At 39.3% G+C, this 24,468-nt stretch overlaps 1 protein-coding gene and 1 long non-coding RNA gene across 5 annotated transcripts in view; one reads left to right on the top strand and one right to left on the bottom strand.

Moving 5' to 3' along the window:
- Positions 1 to 22,206, top strand: part of FER (FER tyrosine kinase) — a 437,115-nt gene extending 414,909 nt beyond the window's left edge. For all 3 annotated transcript variants that reach the window (XM_045808269.2, XM_045808262.2, XM_087861935.1), the window contains 2 exons: positions 11,706 to 11,828; positions 12,913 to 22,206. In XM_045808269.2, the coding sequence (XP_045664225.1) occupies positions 11,706 to 11,828; positions 12,913 to 13,058 (269 nt within the window). In that variant the 3' untranslated portion in view covers positions 13,059 to 22,206. The remainder of the gene's footprint in view (positions 1 to 11,705; positions 11,829 to 12,912) is intronic.
- The window catches only part of LOC148110027 (uncharacterized), an 89,916-nt gene that overhangs the window by 22,304 nt on the left and 43,144 nt on the right, over positions 1 to 24,468 (bottom strand). For both annotated transcript variants that reach the window (XR_015724342.1, XR_015724343.1), the window contains exon 2: positions 1,088 to 1,259. This is a non-coding gene — a long non-coding RNA (uncharacterized LOC148110027). The remainder of the gene's footprint in view (positions 1 to 1,087; positions 1,260 to 24,468) is intronic.

Genomic DNA, 24,468 nt, shown 5'->3' with positions numbered 1-24,468 from the left:
TAATAAAAATAACTAATAATTAGTTAAGGGATACACAAAATAAAAAGATGTAAACTATGACATCAAAAACCAAATGTTGTGAGGGAGAGTAAATTTGTAGAGCTTTAGAATCCATTCAAACTTAAGTTTTTATCAACTTAAAATAGAGTGTTATAAATATAGGTTTTTTTATGTAACCCTCATGGTAACCACAAAGCAAAAATTTATAGTAGATACACAAAAGATCATTAGAAAAGAAATTTAAGCATACCAGTAAAGAAAGTCATCAAACCACAAAGGAAAGGAGCAAGAGAAGAAATGAACAGAGAAAAACTACAAACAGCTGGGAAGCAATTATACCAGCAATAAGTACATATCTATCAACAATTGCTTTAAGTGTAAATTGACTAAATTCTCTAATCAAAAGACAGAGACTGGATGAGTGGATAAAAAACAAGATTCATCTATAAGCTGCCCACAGGAAACTCACTGCAGATGAAAGGACATACACAGACTTGAGGAGATAGGAATAGATATTTCATGCCAATGAAAATAAAAAGAAAGCTAAGATAGCTGTACTTATATCACACCAAATCGATTTTAAGACTATTCAAGGACAAAGAAGGGCATCACAGAATGATAAAGTGGCCAATATAACAAGAGTATATAACATTTGTAAATATTTATGCACTTAAACATATAAAGCAAATGTTAACATATCTAAAGGGAGAAATAAATAGCAATAATGTAGAAGAGTTTAAAATACCACTTACATCTATGGATGGATCATCCAGACAGAAAAATCAGTAAGGAAATATGGACTTTAAATGACACATTGGACCAGATGGACTGCGTAGATATATACAGAACATCTCATTCAAAAGCACCAAAATACGCATCCTTCTCAAATGCGTATGAAATATTCTCTAGGACAGATCATATCTTAGGCCACAAAACAAGTCTTAATAAATTTAAGAAGATTGAAATCATATCAAGCATCTTTTCTGACCACAATGTTATGAAATTTCACATTTATTTGGAGATTAAACATCATTCTACTGAAAAACCAATGGGTTAAAGAAATCAAAAGAGCAATCAAAAAAAATACCTTGAGGGGCACCAGGGTGGCTCAGTCAGTTAAGTGTCCAATTCTTCATTTCGACTCAGGTCATGATCTCAGAGTTGTGAGATCAGGCCCCTCATGGGGCTCCTCACTCAGCATGGAGTCTGCTTGGGATTCTCTGCTTCTCCCTCTCCCTCTGCTTATGTGTGTTCTCTCTCTGTAGAAGAAGTAAATAAAATATTTTAAAAAACCCTTGAGACAAATCAAAATGGAAATACAATATACCAAAATTTATGAGATGCAGGAAAAGCAATTCTAAGAGGGAAGTTCATGGCAATAAATAAAGGGAAAAATCTCAAACTAACATTATTCATCAAGTAACTAGAAAAAGAAGGAGAAATGAAGCCCAAAGTTAGTAGAAGGAAGGAAATAACAAAGCTCAGAGCAGAAATATAGGAAAGAGACTAAAAAGACAATAAAAAGAATGGTGGGTGAGCAAAGAGATTGTTCTCTGAAAAAAATAAAATTGACAAACCTTTAGCTAGACTTACAAAGAAAAATGAGGACTCAAAACAAGAAATGAAAGAGGAGATATTACACTGGTACCACAGAAATACAAAGGGTCATAAAAGACTACTGTGAACAACAATATGCCACAACACAAGGACAAAGTAGAATAAATTCCTAAAAATATACAACTTAACCAAGACTGAATTATGAAGACATAGAGAATCTGAACAAACTGATTACTGATTTGATTTCCTTACTAGTAAACAAAAACTAACAAAAGTCCAGGACCACATGATTTCACTGGCGTATCTTACCAAACATGGAGAAAGATGGGCATTAATTCTTCTTTAAAACTCTTCCAAAAAATAGAAGAGGAGGAAATACTTCCAAAGTCATTTTACATGGCCAGCATCACCCTGATATCAAAACCAGACAAAGACACCACAAGAAAAGAAAATTATAGGCCAATATCTCTTATGAACATAGCTGCAAAATTCCTCAACAAAATTTTAGCAAACCGAATTCAGCAATACATTAAGAGGTACACACCACATTCAAGTGGGATTTATTCCAGGGATGCAGGAATGTTTTAACCTCCACAAGACAATCAACGAGAATTGCCAAAGAAACAAAAGGAAGGATAAAAATTATCATCTCAATCGATGCAGAAAAAAGCATTTGGCAAAATTCAACATCCATTTGTGATAAAATCTCAACAAACTGGGTATAGAAAGAACATATCAGAGCATAATACAGGCCATATATGACACAAGCCCACAGCCATCATACTCAACAGTGAAAAGCTGAAAGCTTTTCTAAGATCAGGAATAAAACAAGGATTCCCACTCTCACCACTTTTACTCAACGTAGTATTGGAAGTTGTAGCCAGAGCAATTATGTAAGGATAAAATAAAAAGCATGTCAACTGGAAAAGAAGTAAAATTACCACTCTTTGCAGATGGCATTATTATATATAGAAACACTAAAGACTCTACCAATAAACTGTTAGAATTAATGAATTCTGTAAAGTTGCAGGGTACAGTATACAAAAATCTGTTGCATTTCTATACATTGAAATGAACTATCAGAAAGAGAAATTAAGAAAACAATCTGTTTACAATTGCATCAAAAAGAATAAAATACCTACAAATAAATTTAACTTAGGAGGTGAAAGACTTATACTCAGACACTGTAAGATATTATTGAAAGAAACTGATGACAATACAAATAAAAGATATTCCATGCTCCTGGATTAGGAGAATTAATATTGTTAAATGTATATACTACCCAAGTAACCAACAGATTAAATGCGTTTTTGAAAGAAATAGAACAATTCTAAAATTTGTATGGAGCTACAAAAGACCATGAATAACCAAGGCAATCTTGGGAAAGAACAAAGTTGGAGGCATTGTGCTGGTTGTTGTCAAACTCTACTAAAAAGCTGTAGTAATTGAAACAGTAGGGTGTTGGTGTAAAAATAGATACATAGATCAATGAAATAGGAGAGCCCAGAAATAAACCAATGTATATATGGTTAATCGATTTATAACAGAAGGACCAAGACGATACAATAGGGAGGGAACAGTCTCTTCAATAAATGCTGCTGGGAAAACTACACAGTCACATGCAAAAGAATGAAACTGGGCCACTATCTTATACCATACACAAAAATTACCTCGAAATGGATTCAAGACTTTAACAGAAGACTCAAACCCACTAAATTCCTAGAAGTAAACATAGGCAGTAATTTCCTTGACTTGGTCTTGGAGATAATTTTTTTGGATCTGACACCAAAAGCAAAGGTTTTCTACTTTAACTAACTAGTAGGACTACATCAAGCTACAACTTTCTGCACAGCAAAGGAAAGGAAACAACGAAATGAAAAGGGAACCTGCTAAATGGGAGAAAGTATTTGCAAATCATGTTTCTGATGAAGGGCTGATAATATCCAAAATAATTCATACAACTCAATATAAAAAAACTAATTCAATTAAGAAACAGGCAAATTTGACAAGACCGTTTTCTAAAGAAGACATACAGATGGCCAATAAGTACATGAAAAAAAAAATGCTCAATATCATTAATCACCAGGAAAATGCAAATCAAAACCACCGTGACATGATGTCCCAGATGCCCTTTGGAACTTAGGTTAAAAAAAAAAAAAAAAAAAGGAGAAAAAAGCCGTGGTTTAAAAAAGCAATTAGAATTTAAAAGATCTAGCTCTAGAACTCTTCTAAACAGCAGGGGAGCTGCTGGAACTCTCCAAATCAGAGGGGCTGGCAAGTGTCATGGTTTACATTCCACTGCACCTTGAAAGCCAGCCTGCCTCCTCAATGAACCCTGAACCCCTAGCCCACACCAACCCAAGCCATCCTAGCAAGGCATCCCCACCCAGCACAGCACACACCAGGACATGCCTGGTCAGTGCTCATTACATCTCTAGTAGTTTTTGCCAAGGTAACACAGGTGCACCTCACCCTCAAAGATACCACTTTGGCTCCAGATGACTTGCTAGGGCACTCCTGTTACAGAGTCCTCTGGGAGCCCCCCAGCCCACACCCTGCCCTGGCTCTAGCCACCCTACCAGGATGCATCCTGCATAGAGCATCCCAGGACACCCAGGCTTACGGATCCCTCAGTGTCAGCCACCCCACCAGGGTTATCTTTGCCTGCACTGAATACCCTGGGACCCCTGGCTTGCACCCCACATTAGCCTCAGCTCTCCTGCAGGGCACCCTCTTCAAGAGACTGCCCAGGATTGCTCTGGCCCATACCCACTTCCACTCCCACCAGGGAAGCCTAGTACAGAGTGCCCAGGAACCCCAGCCAATATCAGTCACGGCTCCAGCCAGCCAGCCAAAGTCACCAAGCACACACAGTCTACACAGGGGATGACCACACACAAGACCATTTTCTCAAGTTAGCAGACATAGCAGTTTTGCCTCATTCATAGAAACAAACACAGAAAGACAAGCAAAATTAGGAGACAGAGGAAGATGCTTCAAATCAAAGAACAAAACAAAACCTCAGAAAAAGAACTAAATGAAATGGAGAGCATCCATCTACTTGACAAATAGTTCAAAGTAATGCCATAAAGATGCTTACCAGACTGGAGAAGAATAGATGAACTTTGTGAGAACTTCACTAAGAGAAAATGTAAAACAAAACTAATCAGAGTTGAAGAATACAATAACCAAAATGAAAAATACACTAGAGGCAATCAATATTAGATTTGAGGATGAAGAAGAACAGATCATCAATCTGGAAAACAGGGTAATAGCACTCAAGCAGGAAAGCAAAAAGTAGAATTTTTAAAATGAGGTTAGGCTAAGGGATCATAACCTTGATCTTAACATCAAGCAAACAAACATTCACATTATAGGGGTTCCAGAAGGAGAAGAGAAAGGAGCAGAAAACTTATTTCAAGAAGTAATAGCTCCAGGTTCAGGAAGCAAAGAAAGTTCCAAACAAGATAAACCCAAGGAGACCCACACCATGACACACATAATCACAATTTCAAGGATTAAAGATTAAAAAAAATGTTAAAGCAACAAAAGAGAAGCAACTTGTAATATACAAGGGTAATCCTATAAAGCTACTGGCTTATTTTTCAGCAGAAATTTTGCAGGCCAGAAGAGAATGGCATCATAATATTCAAAGTGCTGATAAGAAAAAACTTACAACCAAGAACACTCTGCCTGGCAAGGTTATTATTTAGAATTAAAGGAGAAATAAAGAGTTTTCCAGGCAAAAGTTAAAGGAGTCCCTCACCACTAAACTGTCTTACAAGAAATGTTAAAGGGACTTCGTTAAGCAGAAAAGAAAATGACATAATCAGAAGAAAATTATGAAAGGAAAGGGCAATATTCATATAAGATAAAACAGGCTTTAAAACAAAGACTGTAGCAAGAAATAAAGAAGGGCAATACATAATGATAAAGGGATCAAGAGGATATAACAGTTCTAACTATCTATACACCCAATATTGGAGCACTTAAATACATAAAGCAAATATTAAAAGACATAAAGGGAGAAATTGACACTAATAAAATAATAGTAGGGGACTTTAACACCCTACTCATATCAATGGAGAGATCATCCAGACAGAAAATCAATAAGGAAACAGTGTCTTTGAATGACACAATAGACAGGTGGATTTAACAGATGTATACAGAACATTCCATCCAAAAACAACAGAATACACATTTCTTTTCAAATGCACATGGAGAACATTCTCCAGAATAAATCACGTTAGGCCACAAAACAAATCTCAATAAATTTAAGAAGACTGATATCATACATCTTTTCTGATCACAACAGTATGAAACTAGAAATCTATTATAGGGAAAAAAAAAACCTAGAAAAAGCCCAAACACATGGAGGCTGAACAACATGCTGCTAACCAAGCAATGATTCAATGAAGAAATCAAAAAGGAAATTAAAAAAATACATGGAGACAAATGAAAACACAATGGCTCAAAATCGTTGAGATACAGTAAAAGTAATTCTAAGAGGGAAATTCATAGCAATACAGGTCTCCCTCAAGAAACAAACAAACAAAAATCTCAAATAAACAATCTTACCTTACACCTAAAGGAACTAGAAAAAAAAGAACATACAAAGTCCAAAGTTAGTAGAAGGAAGGAAATAATAAAGATCAGTAGAAATAAATGAAAGAGAGACTTAAGAAAGCAAAAAAAAAAAAAAAAAAAAAAAAATATCAGTGGAACCAAGATCTGGTTCTTTGAAAAGATCAACAAAATTGCTAAATCTTTAACCTGACTCATCAAGAAAAAAGAGGACCTAAATAAAGAAAACCAGAAATGAAAGAAAAGTAACAACCAAGATGACAGAAATACAAAGGATTACAAGAGACTACTACAAAAAATTATATGCCAATGAATTGCACAACCTAGAAGGAATGGATAAATTCCTAGAAACATATCTTCTTCTAAAAATCAGGAACAATTAGAAAATATGAACAGACCAACTGCTAATGACCAAATTGAATTGGTAATCAGAAACTCCCAACAAACAAAAGTCCAGAACCAGATGGATTCACAGGTGAATTCTACCAAACATTTAATGAAGAGTTAATACTTATCTTCTTCAAATTACATTAAGAAATAGAGAAAGCTTCCAAATACATCCTGTAAGGCCAGCCTTACCTTCACATCAAAACCATACCAAGACAGTACAAAAAAAGAAAACTACAGGCCAATATCCCTAGTGAACAAAGATGCAAAAATCCTCGACAAAACATTACCAAACCACATTCAGCATGACATTAAAAGGATCATTCACTACAATCAAGTAGGATTTATTCCAGGGGCGCAAGGATAGTTCAATATTCACAAATCAATCAAAGTGAAATCATCATTTCAGTTAGATACACAGAATGCGTCTGACCAAATTCAACATCCATTCGTGATAAAAATTCTTAATAAGCTGAGTTTAGAGGGACCATACCTCAACATAGTAAAGGCCATACATGAAATGCCCAAAGCTTACATCATACTCAATGGTGAAAAACTGAGCTTTTCCTCTAAGATAAAGAAGAAGACAAGGAGGTCCATTCTTGCCACTTTTATCCAACATAGTGCTGGAAGTCCTAGCCATAGCAATGAGAAAAGAAAAAGAAATAAAGGACATCCAAGTTGGTAAGGAAGAAGTAAAACTGTCACTATTTACAGATGACATGTTACTATAAGTAGAAAACCCAAAAGACTGTACCAAAAACCATTAGAATAAATAAATTTAGTAAAGTTACAGGATACAAATTAACATACAGAAATCTGTAGTGTTTTTATACACTAACAGCAAAGTAGTAGAAAGAGAAATTAAGAAAACAATTCCACTTAAAACTGCACTAAAAGAATAAAATACCTAGGAATAAACTTAACAAAGGGTGAGACAGACCTGTATTCTGGAAACTATAAAATGTTGATGAAAGAAATTGAAGAGGACAAAAACAAATGGAAAGACATACCATCCTCATGGATTAGAAGAAAGAGTATTGTTAAAATATCCATACTACCCAAAGCAACCTACAGATTCAATGCCATCCCTATCAAAATACCAATAGTATTTTTCAGAGAACTAGAACAAATAATCCTAAAATTTGTATAGAACCACAAAGACTCTGAACAGCCAAAGCAATATTGAGAAAGAAGCACAAAGCTAGAGGTATTACAATCCCAGATTTCCAGATGTACTACAAAGCTGTAGTAATGAAAACAGTATGTATTGACACAAAAATAGACACATAGGTCAGTGGAACAGAAAAAAACCCAGAAATAAACCCATGCTTATATGGTCACTTAATCTGTGACAAAGGAGAAAAGAATATACATTGAGGAAGAGACAATTTTTTTAATAAATGGTGCTGGGATGAGCGCCTGGCTGGCTCAGTTGTAAGAGTGTGTGACTCTTGATTTCGGGGTCATGAGTGCGATCCCCATTTTGTGTGTAGAGATTACTTATATATTTTTTTAAATAATTATAATAAATGGTGCTGGGAAAACTAGATAGCTGCAGCCAAAAGAATGAAACTGGACCACTTTCTTACACCATACACAGAAATAAACTCGAAATAAAGACCTAAATATGAGACCTGAAACCATGAAACTCTTAGAAACTCTTAGAAAAAAACATTAGCAGTAGTATTTTTGATATTAGCCTTAGCAATATTTCTCTAGCTACGTCTCCTCAGGCAAAGGAAACAAAAGCAAAAATGAACTATTGGGACTACACCAAAATAAAAATCTTCTGCACAGCAAAGGAAACCACCAATAAAACAAAAAGGAAGCCTACTGAATGGGAGAAGATATTTGCAAATGACATATCTGATAAGGGGTTAATATCCAAAGTATATAAGGAACTTACACAAGTCAACACCAAAAAAACTCACAAATTATAATATTAATGGGCAGAGGACCTGAACATTTTTCTCCCAAAGAAGACATACAGATGGTCAACAGACACATGAAAAGATGCTTAATATCACTAATCATCAAGGAAATGCAAATCCAAACCACAATGAGAGATCACCTTACACCTGTAAGAATGGCTAGAATCAAAAAGAAATAACAATACTGTCAAGAATGTGGAGAAAAAGGAGCCCTTTGCACTGCTGGTAGGAATGTAAATTAGTGTAGCCACTGTAGTAGACAATTTAAAGGTTCCTCAAGAAATTAAAAATAAAAATATATGATCCTGTAATTTCACTTCTATCAGAAGAAAATGAAAACATTTAAAAATATGCACTCCTTTGTTTATTGCAGCATTATTTACAATAGCCAAGATATGGAAGCAGCCTAGGTGTCCGCTGAGAGATGGATAAAGATATGGTGTATATATACATGATAGAATATCACTCGACTATAAAAAAGGATGAAATGTTGCCATTTGTGACAACATAGATGAATCTACAGGGTATGATGATAAATGAAATAAGTCAAGGACAAATACCATATGGTTTCGCTCATATTTGTCATCTAAAAAAACAAAAACAAAACAAAAGCAGGAAATACCCATAAACACAGAACAAACTGAGGGTTAACAGAGGGGAGATGTTTGGGGGGATGGGCAAAGTGGATGAAAGGTAGTAGGAGGTACAGGCTTCCAGTTACGGAATTAGTAAGGCACAGAGATGAAAGGTACAGCGTAGGGAATATAGTCAATGGTGCTGTAATACCAGTGTCCAAAAAAAAGCTACAATGAGATCATCTCACACCTGTTAAAATGACTATAATCAAAAAGACAAAAAAAACCATGTTTGTTGGGATGTGAAAAAAGGCGACCTTTGTGTGCTGCTGGTGGAAATGTTTATAGTGTAGCCACTATGGAAAACTGTATGATGATTCCTGAAAAAATTAAAAATAGAACTACCATATGATATAGTATTTCCACTTCTGGGTATTTATTTGAAGAAATGAAAAACACTAACTGGAAGAGATATGTGGACCCCCCTGTTCACTGCAGCATTATTTACAGTAGCTATGACATGTAAAGAAAGTGCCCACCGACAGATAAAAGGATACAGAAGGTGTGGTGTATATATACACGATGGAATATCATTCAGCCATAGAAGATAGCATCTTGCCATTTGTGACAACATAGATGCACATCGAGCTCATTATGCTAAGTGAAATAAGTCAGAGAAAGACCAATGCCATGTGATTTCACTTTCATGTGAAATCTTTAAAAGGAAGGAAGGACGATAGAAGGAAGAAAGAAGGGAAAGAAGATGGAAGGAAGGGAAGGAAGGTGGAAGGAAGGGATGGGGAGGGAAGAAGAAGGAAGGGAAGGGGAGGGAAGACAGAGGGTAGAGGAGGGAAGAAGATGGGGGGGAAGGGTAGGGAAGGGAAGAGAAGAAAGGAAGGAAGGAAACCAAAGTCAGATATAGGGAGCAGATTGGTGGTTGCCAGAAGTAAAGGATTGGTCAAATGGGTGAAGGGGTTCAAAAAGTACAAATTTCCAGTAGTAAAATAGATAAATCATGGGTATATAAAACACAGCATGGTAACTATAATACTACTGTGTGGCACATTTGAAAGTGGCTAAGAGAATAAATCTTTAGTTTTCATCACAAGAAAAAAATTTTTGTAACTAAGTATTATGATAGATGTCAATTAGACTTACTGTATTTTGGGATATATACAAATATTGAATCGTTATGCTGTACCCGAAACTGATATAATATGTATCAATTATACCTCATTAAAGTAAGTAGATAAATTAAAAATATATTTTTTTAAAAAATTTAAATTACCCAGGAAAACCAGATTCAAGGTCAAGGTTATAGAATTAGGTTATTGACTTTCACTTTTGCGGTGTGATCTTGGTTTATATGCAACATCCCTTTCTTGATCTCTACCTTGATATTATCTTACAAAAACAAAGTATTTGGCTCTGTATACCTTTGACTTTCTTCAAAAATGATCTTAACTTGTAGTCATTGAATGACTTCCCTGTAAAGTGTTAAATTACTGGATGGCAAACATAAAAAGAGTTGATATGCAGACAAGAAAACTAATCTTGCTACCAAACAGCATAGTGAATTTCCATAATTACTGTCTAGTAAGAAGGAAGCTAATTCCCACAGCTGGAGGGGATAATCAGCAACTATGCTCCAGACTCTGACGTCACAGCAGTTACCAAAGCACAGGCGCGCTCTCATTCTCATTTTACTTTGTTCAAGAAAAAGAAAAAGCCATCTTACTTTAAAGTAACAAGACGTTTTTAGCCGAGGGGTGTTTATAATCCTGGAGTGGCAGAGTTGAGGTGGGTGGCTTACAACGGGGATAGAAATGAAACCATTTAAGAATTGTTTTTTGCGCCACTACGAATGGGGTTTAGCTATGATAGTGTATGCTCTATACATAACATTAAAATGTTATGAAAATCTTTAAATTTTTTGCATCTTAGAGGATGGAAAGGACTTTTCCGTTTCCCTCCTTGATTTCACATCCATTTCCAGAGGGTATCTTGTGCTTTTATCTCTGTGCTTCTCTAGAAGACTACCAAAAAAGGGGGGAAATCCAAAGAGCTTAGCTCATTTGGCTCAGTAAAACAGGTGCACCAAGATAGTCTGACAAAACAAGGCGCCATATAATTTAAAGACGTTGTTCTTGTCAGCCAGGTATGTTAATTGTACTGTATTCAGAATGCACAGGAAAAAGTGTATTTTCCGTGAATGAAACAGTGGAGAAAATGAGACCTTTAAGGATGTAGGAATATCTGTAAACAGTGACAAGTAAAAAAATTGAAGTTAAGAAACTTTCATTATTGCTTTAAGTTTGTTTGTAATTTTAATGGAAAGAAAATGATGCAGGCAAAAACAAAACTGCAGAAATCCGACTTATTTAATCTCCTAGGCACTGATGTGTATAAATTTATATCTTTTTTTATATAAACCATCCATCTCATTTAAATACCACAGGGAAAGTAAGCTTGCATGCTGGCTGAATATTTGTTTTTGGTGGGGGAGAAGTGATCTGGAAAGTAAAACTAGTGAAGAAATAAGATCACTAGTCATTGCATTCCGCTGGTAAGCTTAAATATGCTAATATGTGACTGACAGAGGCCTGTACAACCAGAAACGGCCCCGTACTTGTACCCTTCCCTAGTTCTGGTTTTGTTCACCCTGCAGGGAGATACAGTTCTGAGAGTGACGTGTGGAGCTTTGGTATCCTCCTGTGGGAGACGTTCAGCTTAGGAGTCTGCCCGTATCCTGGAATGACAAATCAGCAAGCCCGGGAGCAAGTGGAAAGAGGTAAGCCGAAGGCGGGGTAGCCCCCAGGGGCGGTGCTGATGCTGGGTCTGTGGATTTCCTAGCGGAAGGAGGGGACAGTGTGCAGACAGACAGCAGGGGTGTGGCATCGTGGATGGTGTGGCTCTTCTGTAATAAAAACCAACAACAGCAAAAGAAATTTTTAAAGATTCCAACAGTTTAGAAATAAGAGCTATAGGCTTTCCTTCCATTCCCCCTGCCTGGCATGACGTCTGCAAGCGAAAGAGAGTAGCGTTCCTCAACCTCCTATTTTTTGTTTTATGCCAAATGAGCACCACTAATAGTATTGTAAACGGAAATGTAGTTGGACTTCAGAGAGAAGTTTTTGAAAATTGTGTAACATTTCTGAAGAAACCATGTGCTGTTCCCAGAAGCAGGAGCAGGTCGGTGCTGGTGGCCTGCTGGCCTGCACTTGTGTCTCCAGCTCTCACCAGAGAGAACACCTCGGACACAGCGGGAATGCCCTCGCGTGAGGCCCCTCTCGAGGAGGCTGGCTTGGAACTGGGTGCAGCCCCCTCGTTCCTCTCACCGCCGTCTCACTTCCTGAGCTCACACGCACAGGCACGCACACACTGCCCAGCACAGCACCAGACGGCTCTGGACTAACAGTTCTTGGGCTGTCAAGGAGTAGAACTCCTATTCATTTTTATTTCACTTTTAAATTAGTGTTTCTAAAATCCTTATCCTCTCTTCGTCTTCAAAAAGCTGGGTTGTATAGATTTTTTTGTTTTAAACTCTGCCCACAACATCTAAAAGGAAATTCTAAAAGCAAATACTGAGAGAACTAAAATATGCATTTGTATGTGATTTATCTTACCTCAGACTCTGACAAATGAGCAAATGAAAAATAAGTTATTCAAGCTAGAAGGTAATTCGATGGCTCTGTAATACTGAATTCTGCATCACCTGTAAAAATAGAAGTCAGTTTGCCCTGAAATGGGTTTTTGGGTTTCTATTACACCTACGACATAAGGTACCAAAGATTACGACTGCATAATACCCTGTGTGAACATGGATATCTTATCTCCATTCTAAACTCTCTGTTCTGTTCCTCTTGGGTCTGCAGGGTACCGAATGTCAGCCCCTCAGCATTGCCCAGAGGACATTTTCAAAATTATGACCAAGTGCTGGGATTATAAACCTGAAAACCGCCCCAAGTTCAGTGAACTTCAGAAAGAGCTCACTGTCATCAAGAGGAAAATCACACAGTGACGCAAACAGCCTCTAGGACCCGGTCCTCCAACAGAGTAACACTGTTCTTCTCGTTAACAATGAGTTTGTACCACATTACCTGCAACAGTCTTCTAAGGTGATTTTTGTTATTAACTGTTTTTTAAGTATGTGCCACTTACAAAAAAAAAAAAAAAAAAGGCAGAGGCCAATGTATTCCAGAAACAAACACTCTTACCAAGGGCTTTATCAGCTCACCATAGCAATCCTGCCTTTTCAGGCCATTGTAAATAGAAAAGCACAGCCTCTCAGCAGGAGGAAAGATCAGACCACTGATCTTTTTCACACCAGGACCACTGATGTTTCTCAAAGGTTTTCTACTTCAGGGACAGTTCACAGGCTGCTGTCCTATGCCACAGACCCTACTCCATCGGTGCTAAAAGCAGCATTGGTAATGCCATGTCTGCAGGACACATTCCAGCCAAAGGTGGCTTTTTGCTCTGCCAAGGCAAGATTCTATTTGTAAACATCATTTTATATGGGGAATTAGTTGGACCTCTTAGGGTTTTTCTTTTCTTTCTTTCTTGCCAGAAATAAGTGCAGTGCGAGAAGCATCACACTCCTGTATTATCAGTGAGGTAGTTGTTCCCCCGCTCCTCGGTCCAGGCATCAGACAACCACGCATGGAATGTCCTCAAAGAGCACACTCTTAGGGTTGAAAGAGCAGCTCTTAAAGGATGTTTTTGAGAACGGTGCCAGCAAGAAGGAAGTTCTGAATGGGAGGGGGGTCTGGAGAAAGGAGCAGCGAGAGAAAGAGAAGGAAAATATAAAATCTGCCTTCTTGTCAGAGTTATGCCTTTACAAACATACACACTCACACACACACACACCCCTCTTATTTTATGGTCTGAATTCACAAGAAAAGTTCTAAGAAATGTTTTCGGACGTTCATAGTTAGAGCTTTTAATGGCAGCAAAAACACTTCTTAGCAAAACTACAAAGCACAAGTCCGCAGAAATAACCGCCTACTTTTGGTTAAGTACCTTCGCCTCAGAGGATGCATCCTGGTATTTAATTCCTCTTATTTGTGCCACTTTCCGGAGCTGAAAGAATTTCATGATTCTAGTTCGTAAACACACTGATGTGTTACACGCATGCACGTGTGCCTGCATACACGCACGCACGCACACGCGCTACCATTAAGCAAGAGTAAGCGGTCAAGAAGTCAAATGAACCTTATTACACTGTTGAAGAAGATAGAGGGACAGCCCTCCTGTTTCTCCCCTCCCCCTTCATTGACCCTTACTCTGCTGCCAGGAAGTCCTTATCGTAGCTGACAGGTATGCGAGCACAGTTCTGGAGACGCTCCGTGTGGATGATACGTACCACAGAGTTCAAGGCAGGGTTCTGTTGAGCTGAGTCTTAGCTGCATCTAGGGAACTTACCCCATGTTGTGTATATAGTTGCCTCTCAGGATCCATGTGTGTAGGAGACTGTCACGCTCAGGGCTCAACGTGGCTTGGGAGCTTTTACTAAGTGCTCGGGCCTAGCACCTTAGTGATCGTTTGGTTAGATCCATTGGAAGAGCTTATGGGATGGGAATTTCCTCCTGCCCTCTCCAGCTGCTTGCTGCCTACCAATACCGCCACACAGAACTCACACCCAGTACTTTAAGAGTAGAAAGGAGAACACTGAAGAGAACAAAATAGCTTGTTTCTATCATTTCAACTTCCTTGCAAGTTTTGTACACATTTAATAATTACTACATCCAGACTAAAATGAAAGCCAAATGAACTTGCCCTCAAAAATATCTTGCAGTACAAAAAGCAACTTTTTAAAAAATCAGCACTGTCTTCCCTTCTGTTAAATATGGTAAATAAATGGAAACTTCTTTTGATGGCCTGTAGCGTGGTAAGTGCTGTGGACTTCAGGCACTTGCCAGCCTTCAAAAGAAAGAGTCAGATGGGACATTTTTAGCCTTTGTCAGTATTTCCAAATGAATCTCTTCATAATATTCTTTGTTTAAAGAAAACAGCCTCTCATCACTTACTAGCCTCAACGCTAAGCTCTCAGCAAGGAGAGGGGATGACGGTTTTGGCTTTAATTTTGTGAACAAGACCTGAAGCTTAATCTTTGCATTCTGGTGTAAGGAATGAACATGCCATTGGTATTTCAGTCATCCAGGCTGTTAGAATTTGCAATTCACATCATAACTCTGTGCTTAAATTAAAGAAGCTTTTCAAAACATCGTGACATCTGCAGCATTTAAATTCTATTTTATTCTTTGTCCCAAAGCAGGCAGTGGTATAGTTCAGGATTAATAACTCATTGGGAGTCTTTCAGGACAAGTTGTATGGAATATTAAATTTAATATAAGCACATGCATTAAGAAAAACTTATGCAAACCATTTTTTACTGTTAATTTTGTTGTGCTTGAAGCATAATTTATTCATCCTTTCTGTCACTGATAATTATTGGAATTATGTACTTTAAGAGGCTAATCCATACCCAGAAAGCACACATATAAATACTGTTCTGAATTTGCAAGTTGATGTAGGGAAAGAAGGCTTCAGAAATACACAAAACGTTCTAACTTGTTTAGTAAGAAAACAGTAACCAAAATTGCCACTAGATGGGATGTAATTAAGCTAGGTCACAAATCTGTGTTGTTGATGGATTTTCCAGGAGTTGCGTATATCATTCCTATACAGTTCCTGTCATAATTCCTTACATTTATGAGTACAGAGCAGGGGTGGGGGGAAATAAGCCCAGGCAGCCTGACTCACCTGCATTTTTCAATCTTGAATCACCAACGAACCTTTATGACAAATATTTAGGTAGTTCATCATTTTTCAAGAAATCTTTTAATGTTAAACTAACATTTATTGCCAATATTTGAAACCTAAAATTAATTTCATATTCCATGCAATCTAAGGTTACTTCTCAAAGCCAATACATTCTTTCTCTTCCAGAAAAATAATAATAAAGGATTAATAGGTTTTGTTTAAACTTTTAAAACCAGAGGCCTTATTTCAGCCCATCCCGCCACTGAGTCCCGAGTGAGAGGTCTCGTGTAATCACTTCCCTCTCATCTCCCAAATCTAATACAGGCAATACAGTTCTTCATCCATAATTCACCGTTTTATCACAAGTACGATAGTACTGAGACATCTTACTAGCAGATAGTAGAGACCGTGAACCTAATTGCATTAGCTATTGTTCAGTACACATTTCACAAGTGTTTTTCATTTGAAGGCTATTTTTAAAAGAAAAGCTCATGTGTAGTCATTGAAATGGGTTTAATTTCCTTTAAGCCACAGTACAGTTTTCTTGTCTATGTTATATTTTGGTTTTGCCATATAGTTTTATATAGTTTGGCTAATACCACTAAAATAACGCAAGACTGTGTCAAGAAGAAAGTGTTTTAGTTATAATATATGCCCCACAACTGAGGACCTTGTTAGTGGGATAAACATAACACTTACAATGCAAAAATCAGCAACAGCACCTTGCTGGCTGCTGTTGTTCAGAGTTCTCTCAGGCATTCCACTATCACAGGCTTGCCTGTGAATCAGCAGATGTTCTCAGAGCGTACCTGACAACCTCAGGGAGTGTACTCTGTGGACACTATTTTGTGGCCAGGGCTTATCTGAAGTGAGACTGATCTATTCTGCAAAGAGGCACCCTCTTCTTTTTACACATACTCCCTTGATCACAACACTGATACTTCAGAAGTTCCTTATCAACAGAACTGATTGTCCGTAAGCACTCTTCTGAGTCACGTAAAGACGACTTTTGTATTTAGGTCAGAGCCTTCACACAAAACAGAGAAGAACGCAAAATAAACAGGGCAACAAAGGGGCGGACATTGAAAAAAGACACGTCTTCTTTATGTATTAATATGTTAATTAAATGGAAACAAAGATTTTTATATGAAAATGAGTTTATATTACATTTCCATTATACTATTAAGTTAGCATGAAAGTTTACCATTAAAATAAAGTTACCTCTTTTATTACTAACTCTGATTTGCTTATGCATACCAGAAATTTTTTATTAAATATTTTAATTTTATTTATTTTTCTCTGTTTTGATTAGTTTCACATCAAGTCTGAATACAGTATTATTTGGGAGAATCCAGAATTGCATATTCATTTCTGCAAAAGAAAATATTCATGTACAAGATTACCCACTTGAAGGAGATACTGATAGTCTTAGAGTCCCAGAAAATTCTCCTTTAAAGAATATAATACAGGTGTATAAACTTATAAACTATGTATCTCAGTCATAATTCAATTTAAGGAAATATTTATTACCCCTTGAAAACCAGCCTACTGCCTCATACTGGTTCAAAGATTAAATTCTGAATTGTTGAGTATAGACATTAAGACTCACTTAGCTCACTAATAAGGACGGAGAGTCTTGGGTGGGAGAAGAATCCTGCTGAACTACATTCCAGTCACTTTAAACTGCACAGAAGTAATGAGCGTAGACTTTAGTTTGTCTGTTAATAAGGAGCTGAGGTGAGCATCTGCAAAGGCAAGAGAGCAAAGAACCCGTTATTCTAGGACAGGTTCATTGCAGCCCCTACCGAGCGTGGAATAATTCAAGCGGAATGGAGACTTGGACAACGTCAACTAGAAAGCCCGTGGAGACCACTGCCTCCAGGCCAGATCCTCCCCTAGAGAAAATTAAAAAGATATGGGAGCCAAAGAAGCAAAAGAGGTCACCTGCCAGTGCGTGGGTCTTAGTGTGAGCAATTTCAACACCTCTCTCCCTTGCATTTGGAGTTTTCTATCTGTGGCTCAGGGACGATGCTGCTGGACCACACCTGCACTCATTGTCTTGCAGACTAGGATCTGGGCATATATAGGTCAAACATTCAAAAAACATTCCTCAAAGTCTGTTTCCATTTGCATTAGTTATATTTAATATTTGTTTTTAAACGAAGTCTCTCATTATTCATACTTAGTTAGAAATCTCCAGTTGCGATAGGGTGCAGTCTCCTCGATGAGAGCCCTTGGATCGGCCCTGTTTCCCCTCCTGACTAATGTTAACTAATTGGCTCCTGGAGTTATGCCCAGAGGGACCTTCCTGGGGTGAGCTCTGCTCTGGGGAAACACGGACTTCAGCAGGGAAGGAGGAAAATACCAATTAAACAGCAATGTTTCTTGTCTTTGTACTGGTCACGTTTGAGGGGAAAGAGTCTTAGAAACACCCTAAAGCCAGTCGTGGTGCAGCACAGCCGAGGTCAGACGCAGAAGGCAGAGCGAGAGGCTCTCAGCAGCGAGACGGGAGGGAGGCAGGGCAGTGGCGGCAGCCACGCCACCCGCGCTGCGCCAAGGCTAACCCTCCGACAAAGTGCAGCAGCAGTAGGGAAAGCCGTCCTCCAAAGGGGCTCCGAGGAGCTTCCTGCTGCACGTCGTACAACATCACATTCCTCCCCAGCCTCTACAACATTTCTTAAAGGACAGTGAATTGGATATTGATTTGATTTTCTCTGACGCTCCTGATCATCTCAGGAGGTAGCCAGTGCGCCCGGGAAATGGGCCTGGCTCGGTTCGTCTGGGAGGCCGCGGGCGGGACGGGGCTCAGCCCGCTCCCCAGCAAGGCCGGCTGGGCGGCGCCCGAGGACGTTCGCCGGGGAAGCTCCTACTTTCTATGTTCGTAAAGAAAGCTTGTCGTAGATCTCTCTGCCTGCAGCCCAAAGACAGAGTTAGCTTCCCTCCTTGCCAGCAAACTTGGAACCCTGAAACATGAATATTTATTTTATTCTAAACAGATTCAAATTTGGAATTGCTAAGCTGTCTTCCCCAACATTCCCAGTGAGACCAGCAGATTCCAGATTCTACAAAGTCATGCTCTAAGTGCTAGTAATAATGATCCCGGTACCGGAATTTTATCGTGTGTTCTCTCCGCTTTATTCATCCAGGAAGCGTTTCCTGAACATCTGCCACGTCAGGTGCAGGGAACGGGGCAGGCTACTACTTTTCCTGGTATTTTTGTTTCTTGTTTTTGTTTTTTTTTTTTTAACTTCCGGTTGGTGTTTCCTTTTCTCACATTCAGCTACTTAATCCTTACTCTAACAAAACAGAAAGGCCGTCATCATCAGCTTTTATCGGACGGCACCGTAAGGGCTCTAGACCAAAGTTTCTGCTCAGGTGCGCAGGAGGCCCTGCCTTGTACGGAGCTCGCAGGCATCCGTTTACTGAGGCCAACTGCACGCCCACCCTGGGAGCGGCGCCGTGGCACACGCAGCTTAGAATACAGCTTCATGGTCGTCCCTGTGCTAGAGACCGGACAGTTAGGTTGCAGATGTGTTTGAGGAGCGACACTATCAACAGAGCCTCTTGGGAGATTTTTCCTAGGACACAAAGACCATTGTGAGCAGGCGTGTCCAAGGAAGCAGCCTGTCCACTTGGCCAAGTAAATTCATTAGAGTTACTACCTACCTCCAAAGAAACGTCAAAACACTAGCAATTGACTACTTTATCTTAAACGCCTGGACATACTCAATTTTACCATTCCTCTCTTCCATGCCAATAATTAGTGTTGTTTCCTGCGCATTTCCTATCAGTAAATGTCTAAAATTATTTTAACTGTGCAAAAATGTTAAAGACTTTCTCCATAGATTCAGAAAAGAGGGTAGCGAACATGAAGTTCAGAATAAGCCAACCTATCTAGATATACAGACCCAATAGCACCACTGTGTTAAAACCTCAGCTCTACTCTACACTTCCCCCAAAGCAGCAGCCTTCCTAAAAAGCCAAACGTCACACCTTCCCCCTTTTGCTAAGATTAAGCACACTGTAGATGCTATCCAAAGCAGATTCTAAAATGACATACTAAGAAGCCAGACTTTGGTCATCAGACAACAGAAATACTGCTCCACCCACAGGTGCTCAGTTAAAACACCCTTGCAAAAACTACAACCATCCAGGCAGTCCATCTGGTCACAGGAAGGAGTACTTTATTTTGAAAGCGTAGGACAGATATCAATGGGAAATGTCAATGCTCTGAGCAACACAGGGTAAGTGTAAGATGGGCATAAAAAAGAAATCCCAAATCCCACACTGGAGCAGCAAAAATTTGAGTATGAAAAATGAAGTACAGGAGTCCAAACTTTCATTATTAATATTTTCTTCATATACCTCTTGTCAAATTACACACCTTGGGGTCTTCTGAGTTGCCTGAACAATCTTTATGGAGACCAAACCCACCCACCCCCAAATGGGGGCTCAAATTTCTAAGTGCCCTGGATTCAAACTTCAGGGTCTGAAAGGGGATCTGGAATCAGTTACTACTAAGATCCCAGGCAGAGGACCATCCTCGCAGTCTTTGGCAGCTCGCCAATCCATGCCTTTGTTCTTCTTTAAACACAGAAGGGGAAAAAATTAAAAAGTGAAACACCCTATTATGTAGGAATTTTCCTTTCACAAATAACTTGACTAAGTAGAAATAAACTTGCCTGTCTGCTCTTAAGAAATGCCAGACTACTATAAGGGAATGCAAAGGGCATGGTGCCAAGAACTGTGCTTAACATGACTGTGAATGTTTTCTCCTAACCAGAGTACAGCAGACTTCTTCTTGTTTGCCTGGGGGGTGCTCTGAAGGCCCATCCCCTGCCAGTCTGAATTGCTTTCCTTCAGCTTCAAGCAAAAGACCGTTTCCCACAGAAGTGAACTATTTACTATAATTCTTCCTCAGGTGTAGGCCTTTCTTGCAATGTACAGAAAATATGCATGTTTTAATGGGATTTACTAGTTTGGCTTTAGAGTCAAGGAGATTAGTTCCACAAAGTTCACCTGGTTCCCCATAGCAAGTGTATTTCATAACCCTACAATTCTAAACACAACCCCAGGTATAGACTCTGAGCATCAAATCAAAATCATAAATAAAAGGGAGCTGGTAGGGAAGGGTCTTGGTTCGTTCCAGTTCATGACCAAAGTGGCCAAAGATAGGAAACTCCCTTTCATTTGGTGAACACTTCACTGCACCATATGACACGTCAGTTCCCCAGACGCCCGTACTATCCTGTGACTCTCAGTGCGTGCCAGGAGTGCACACTTTTCATGGCCTGTTTCAGCATTTTCCTCCAGAGAGTACTGAGATTTCTCACTGAAACAGCTTTGTTAGACACCTATAGATTTCATATTTACGTTTAAATACATTTAGATAGCCTAATGAAGCAACATGCGTATAATGAGGGCTGGTAGGCATGTGAGTTCTGCTGACTTTATGTTACGGTTTTCTTTGTGTTTTTCTTGGTGTGTTCTGGTGAGTACCCTGGAAGGTTGGAATTCTCTGAAGTCATAGCCATACAACCACATAGGGTTAGGAAAAGCCAGATAAATGCAGGAGATTAAAATCAAATTGTCAAAGTCCCAAGAACAGCTCTGATTTCTTCAGGAGCCCAAGCACATTGAAAGCAAAGATGAAATGTACAAATGGTACCCAGGCCATCTGACTGTGGGTAGCCCACTGGATTACGACACTGCCACTTTCCTGGCACGGGTCCACAGTGAGTGGTTGCAGAAATGCAATTTTCTGGGTTGCTTCCTCTTCCCTTTGCTAGAAGATGATTTTCAGATGATGGGGTACGAGTGGGGCCGGCTCTCAGCCTGCCAAGGTATAGATGTTCCATCTGTAAGCATCACTTTGAGCAAAACACTCGTGCGGTTTACCAAGTTCCTTCTAGTGCCAATATTATCAGGTTAAAGCACCTTTACTCTTTTTTGTTGCTGTTTTAAAGTAATTTATTTGTGACGTGGGTAAAAGAAACACTGGAAATAGGGTGCTTCTTATAAAAAAAAATGCAAGTGAGAACATACACACAAGGCCTTTGGTGAGTTTATGTGGCTTTGTAAACAGGTCTGACAATGAACGGCAGCTGACGATAGAAAACAGTTGTCCGTCTTTGACCATTTTTAACTCTGATCTGTATTTAACACTTATTTATTTGTTAGTTTTTACATTCAGAGGAAATACACTTTCAACTCTGGCTAACATTGTAGAATGTTTTTCGATTGTTTTCTGATTTTTTAAAACATGATTTCATCATTTTTGTAAACTTAGATCATTTTTGAATAGCCTTTTTCTTTTCCAGTAGACCAATTACCACTCCTAGGTCTGCAGAACCTTTCTTTTTACTGTATTCTTATAATAAATGTAAAGTATTTGTAGCAAACTGTGCCATGTCTTGTTTAATCTTCCCATCGTGTTTATATTTTGCTTCCTTTTCCACATAAATACGCTCTAAGTGGAAGAAAAGGAAGGAGAGATTTCCATGGTAACTGGCCTCCTAGGGATGTAACTGTGCATAAAAAATTATTAGCTTTCAGTTTCTCTGTAATTAAGCTTATGAGTTCTGATGATAATGGGTGTGTGTTGCTTAGAGTCCAATCACTGCTCCCTCTATTTGGAAATCAAAACCGAAATGTAATTCAAGTCCCATTTCTCTGTGTGGACTGGCTGTTTGCCAGGTTTTTTGTTGTTTCATAACAGGATTTGTTTAGACATAACAAAAGGATTTAGAGGAGAAAGGTGGCTGAGAGGAAGGTTTAGAAAGAGAAGCGACTGGAACATAGCAGCTGCAGGCGTGCACCTCTGGCTGAGCTGGTCTCCGGGCCAGGACGCCGCACTTCCTTCCATCTAACCCTCCGGTCAGCAAACCGATCCTCTTTCTAAAACAGCATGCTATTATTTATACAGGTTTCCCTGCATTAAACCAAGTCTTCTCCTCCTCCCCGATCTTGGATTAGAAGAGTCAGCCGCCCCCTCTCCAAATCACATGTGTTTACAGTTTGTGGGACAGCCCCCAAGCTCCTGAGGACAGGCGCATCCAATCTATCCAGATCTTTTCTACCTCCCTGCTCCTCTGCCTCCCTGCACTCTGACCAGAGCTCTGTTTCTGGGCCCTTGGTGAATTCCTATTCACGGCAGCTCTTAATTGTCAGTTTGGGACTGCGTCCTCCTCTCCCGCGAGTTTGATTTCTGACACAGCGTCCTTGACAACCTCTGCTCTTCCAGACTTGAGTTAATTAAGACCAGCTGCATCCATCACCAAGGAAGGCTGGCCATCTGACTGAAATCCCATTCCCCCGCGGGGTCTGACGGCATCTCTAAAATTCCCTGGAGTTCTCATGTTATTTCAAGTACCACACTTCACTGTCCATCCTCCTCTAGCTTATGAGTTCTTCAGGCAGACGGTGATGATGTGGCTTAGAAGAAAACATGAATGTAAGAGTTTGTTTCTATTAAAAATGTCAGTGGTTGCTCCTTCAATTAAAAGCTGAGTCCAAATGAAGTGCTATTTTAAACTCTTCAAATCTGGTACAACCGGACTGACCAGCACACTTAGGCCAAACTCTCCTGAGTACGGCTGAGGGAGGCTGTTGGCATTGCTTCCAAAGGCATCTGCTCTGGAAAGAAGCACCAAGCTGGAAACTAGGAAACCCAGGTTCTCATACCTGGTTGGACTTGCACTCATCTGTAAACTTGAACAAGCCATTTCACTCTTCAAGCCACAGTCCCTCCCCTGTAAAATGAGGTTGGACTAAAGAATTACCTAGTACTCAACTTTTTTTCTTCCCCCGCCTCCTGCCTTTTTTTTTTCCTTCCCATCAGCCACTCCTTCTTCCTAAAAGCATTCTGATTTCCAACAGGAGAAATCTGGTGTGATCTTGATGGGGCCCTCCCACTACACAAGCCAAAAGATCCATATTTAGTCAACTAGACCCGTTCTCCCAGGACTGAGTCTTGAAGGATGGAAGGAACAGCTGGAAGGTATTCCTCCTAGGAAGGTGTTGCTGTAATCCCTGCTTCCTGGCCCTGCAGAGCACCCGTGGTTTCTCTGCATGCCTAAGCCTTGCTCTCCTGCCTCCCATTCACCTTGGAGCTTTCCAACGTTCTTCCAGCTAATTCCCTTCTGCCCACATTATCCATAGTCCAGGTCTGTTGCCTGCAGCCAAGGATCCTGACCGACAACCATCTCTAAGGTAAGGCCCCTTCCAAATTTGAGATTCTGTGATCTTCCAAGTCTTCTCAGAGTCATTTTGGAATCCCTGAACAACAGCACAATTTAGGATGGGTTCTGTTCCTTTGCTTCTTATGGTGTAGCTGTCAGAATTCAGGAGTGATGAGAAAAAGGAAAATTCCCTAAAGGTTTAGTCATCTAGTGGACTGATGATTATCCAAACTAAGCCTTTTAATGTTTCCCCAGCTCTGGACCTAGGTAATTCAAAATTATAAATGTTTCCTTTGCAGTCTCCCTATGGTGACAGTAACACCATAAGATAGTTAAATGATAAGGTCAATGGACTAGAACATTGTGAGAGGCTAATTGATCTATCACAGTAATATAAATGCCAAGAATAGAAAAATAAATGTCACAGGGAGCCAGACAACTGACAACCTTAGATGCTACCCTCTTCTGACCTCCACCTCCCACCTT

This window comes from Ursus americanus, chromosome 5 (assembly GCF_024610735.1).
Source record: "Ursus americanus isolate L20-20 chromosome 5, mUrsAme1.1.p, whole genome shotgun sequence".
In the NCBI taxonomy this organism is placed as follows: Eukaryota; Metazoa; Chordata; class Mammalia; order Carnivora; family Ursidae; genus Ursus; species Ursus americanus.
This window is presented reverse-complemented; position numbering and strand designations above follow the sequence as displayed.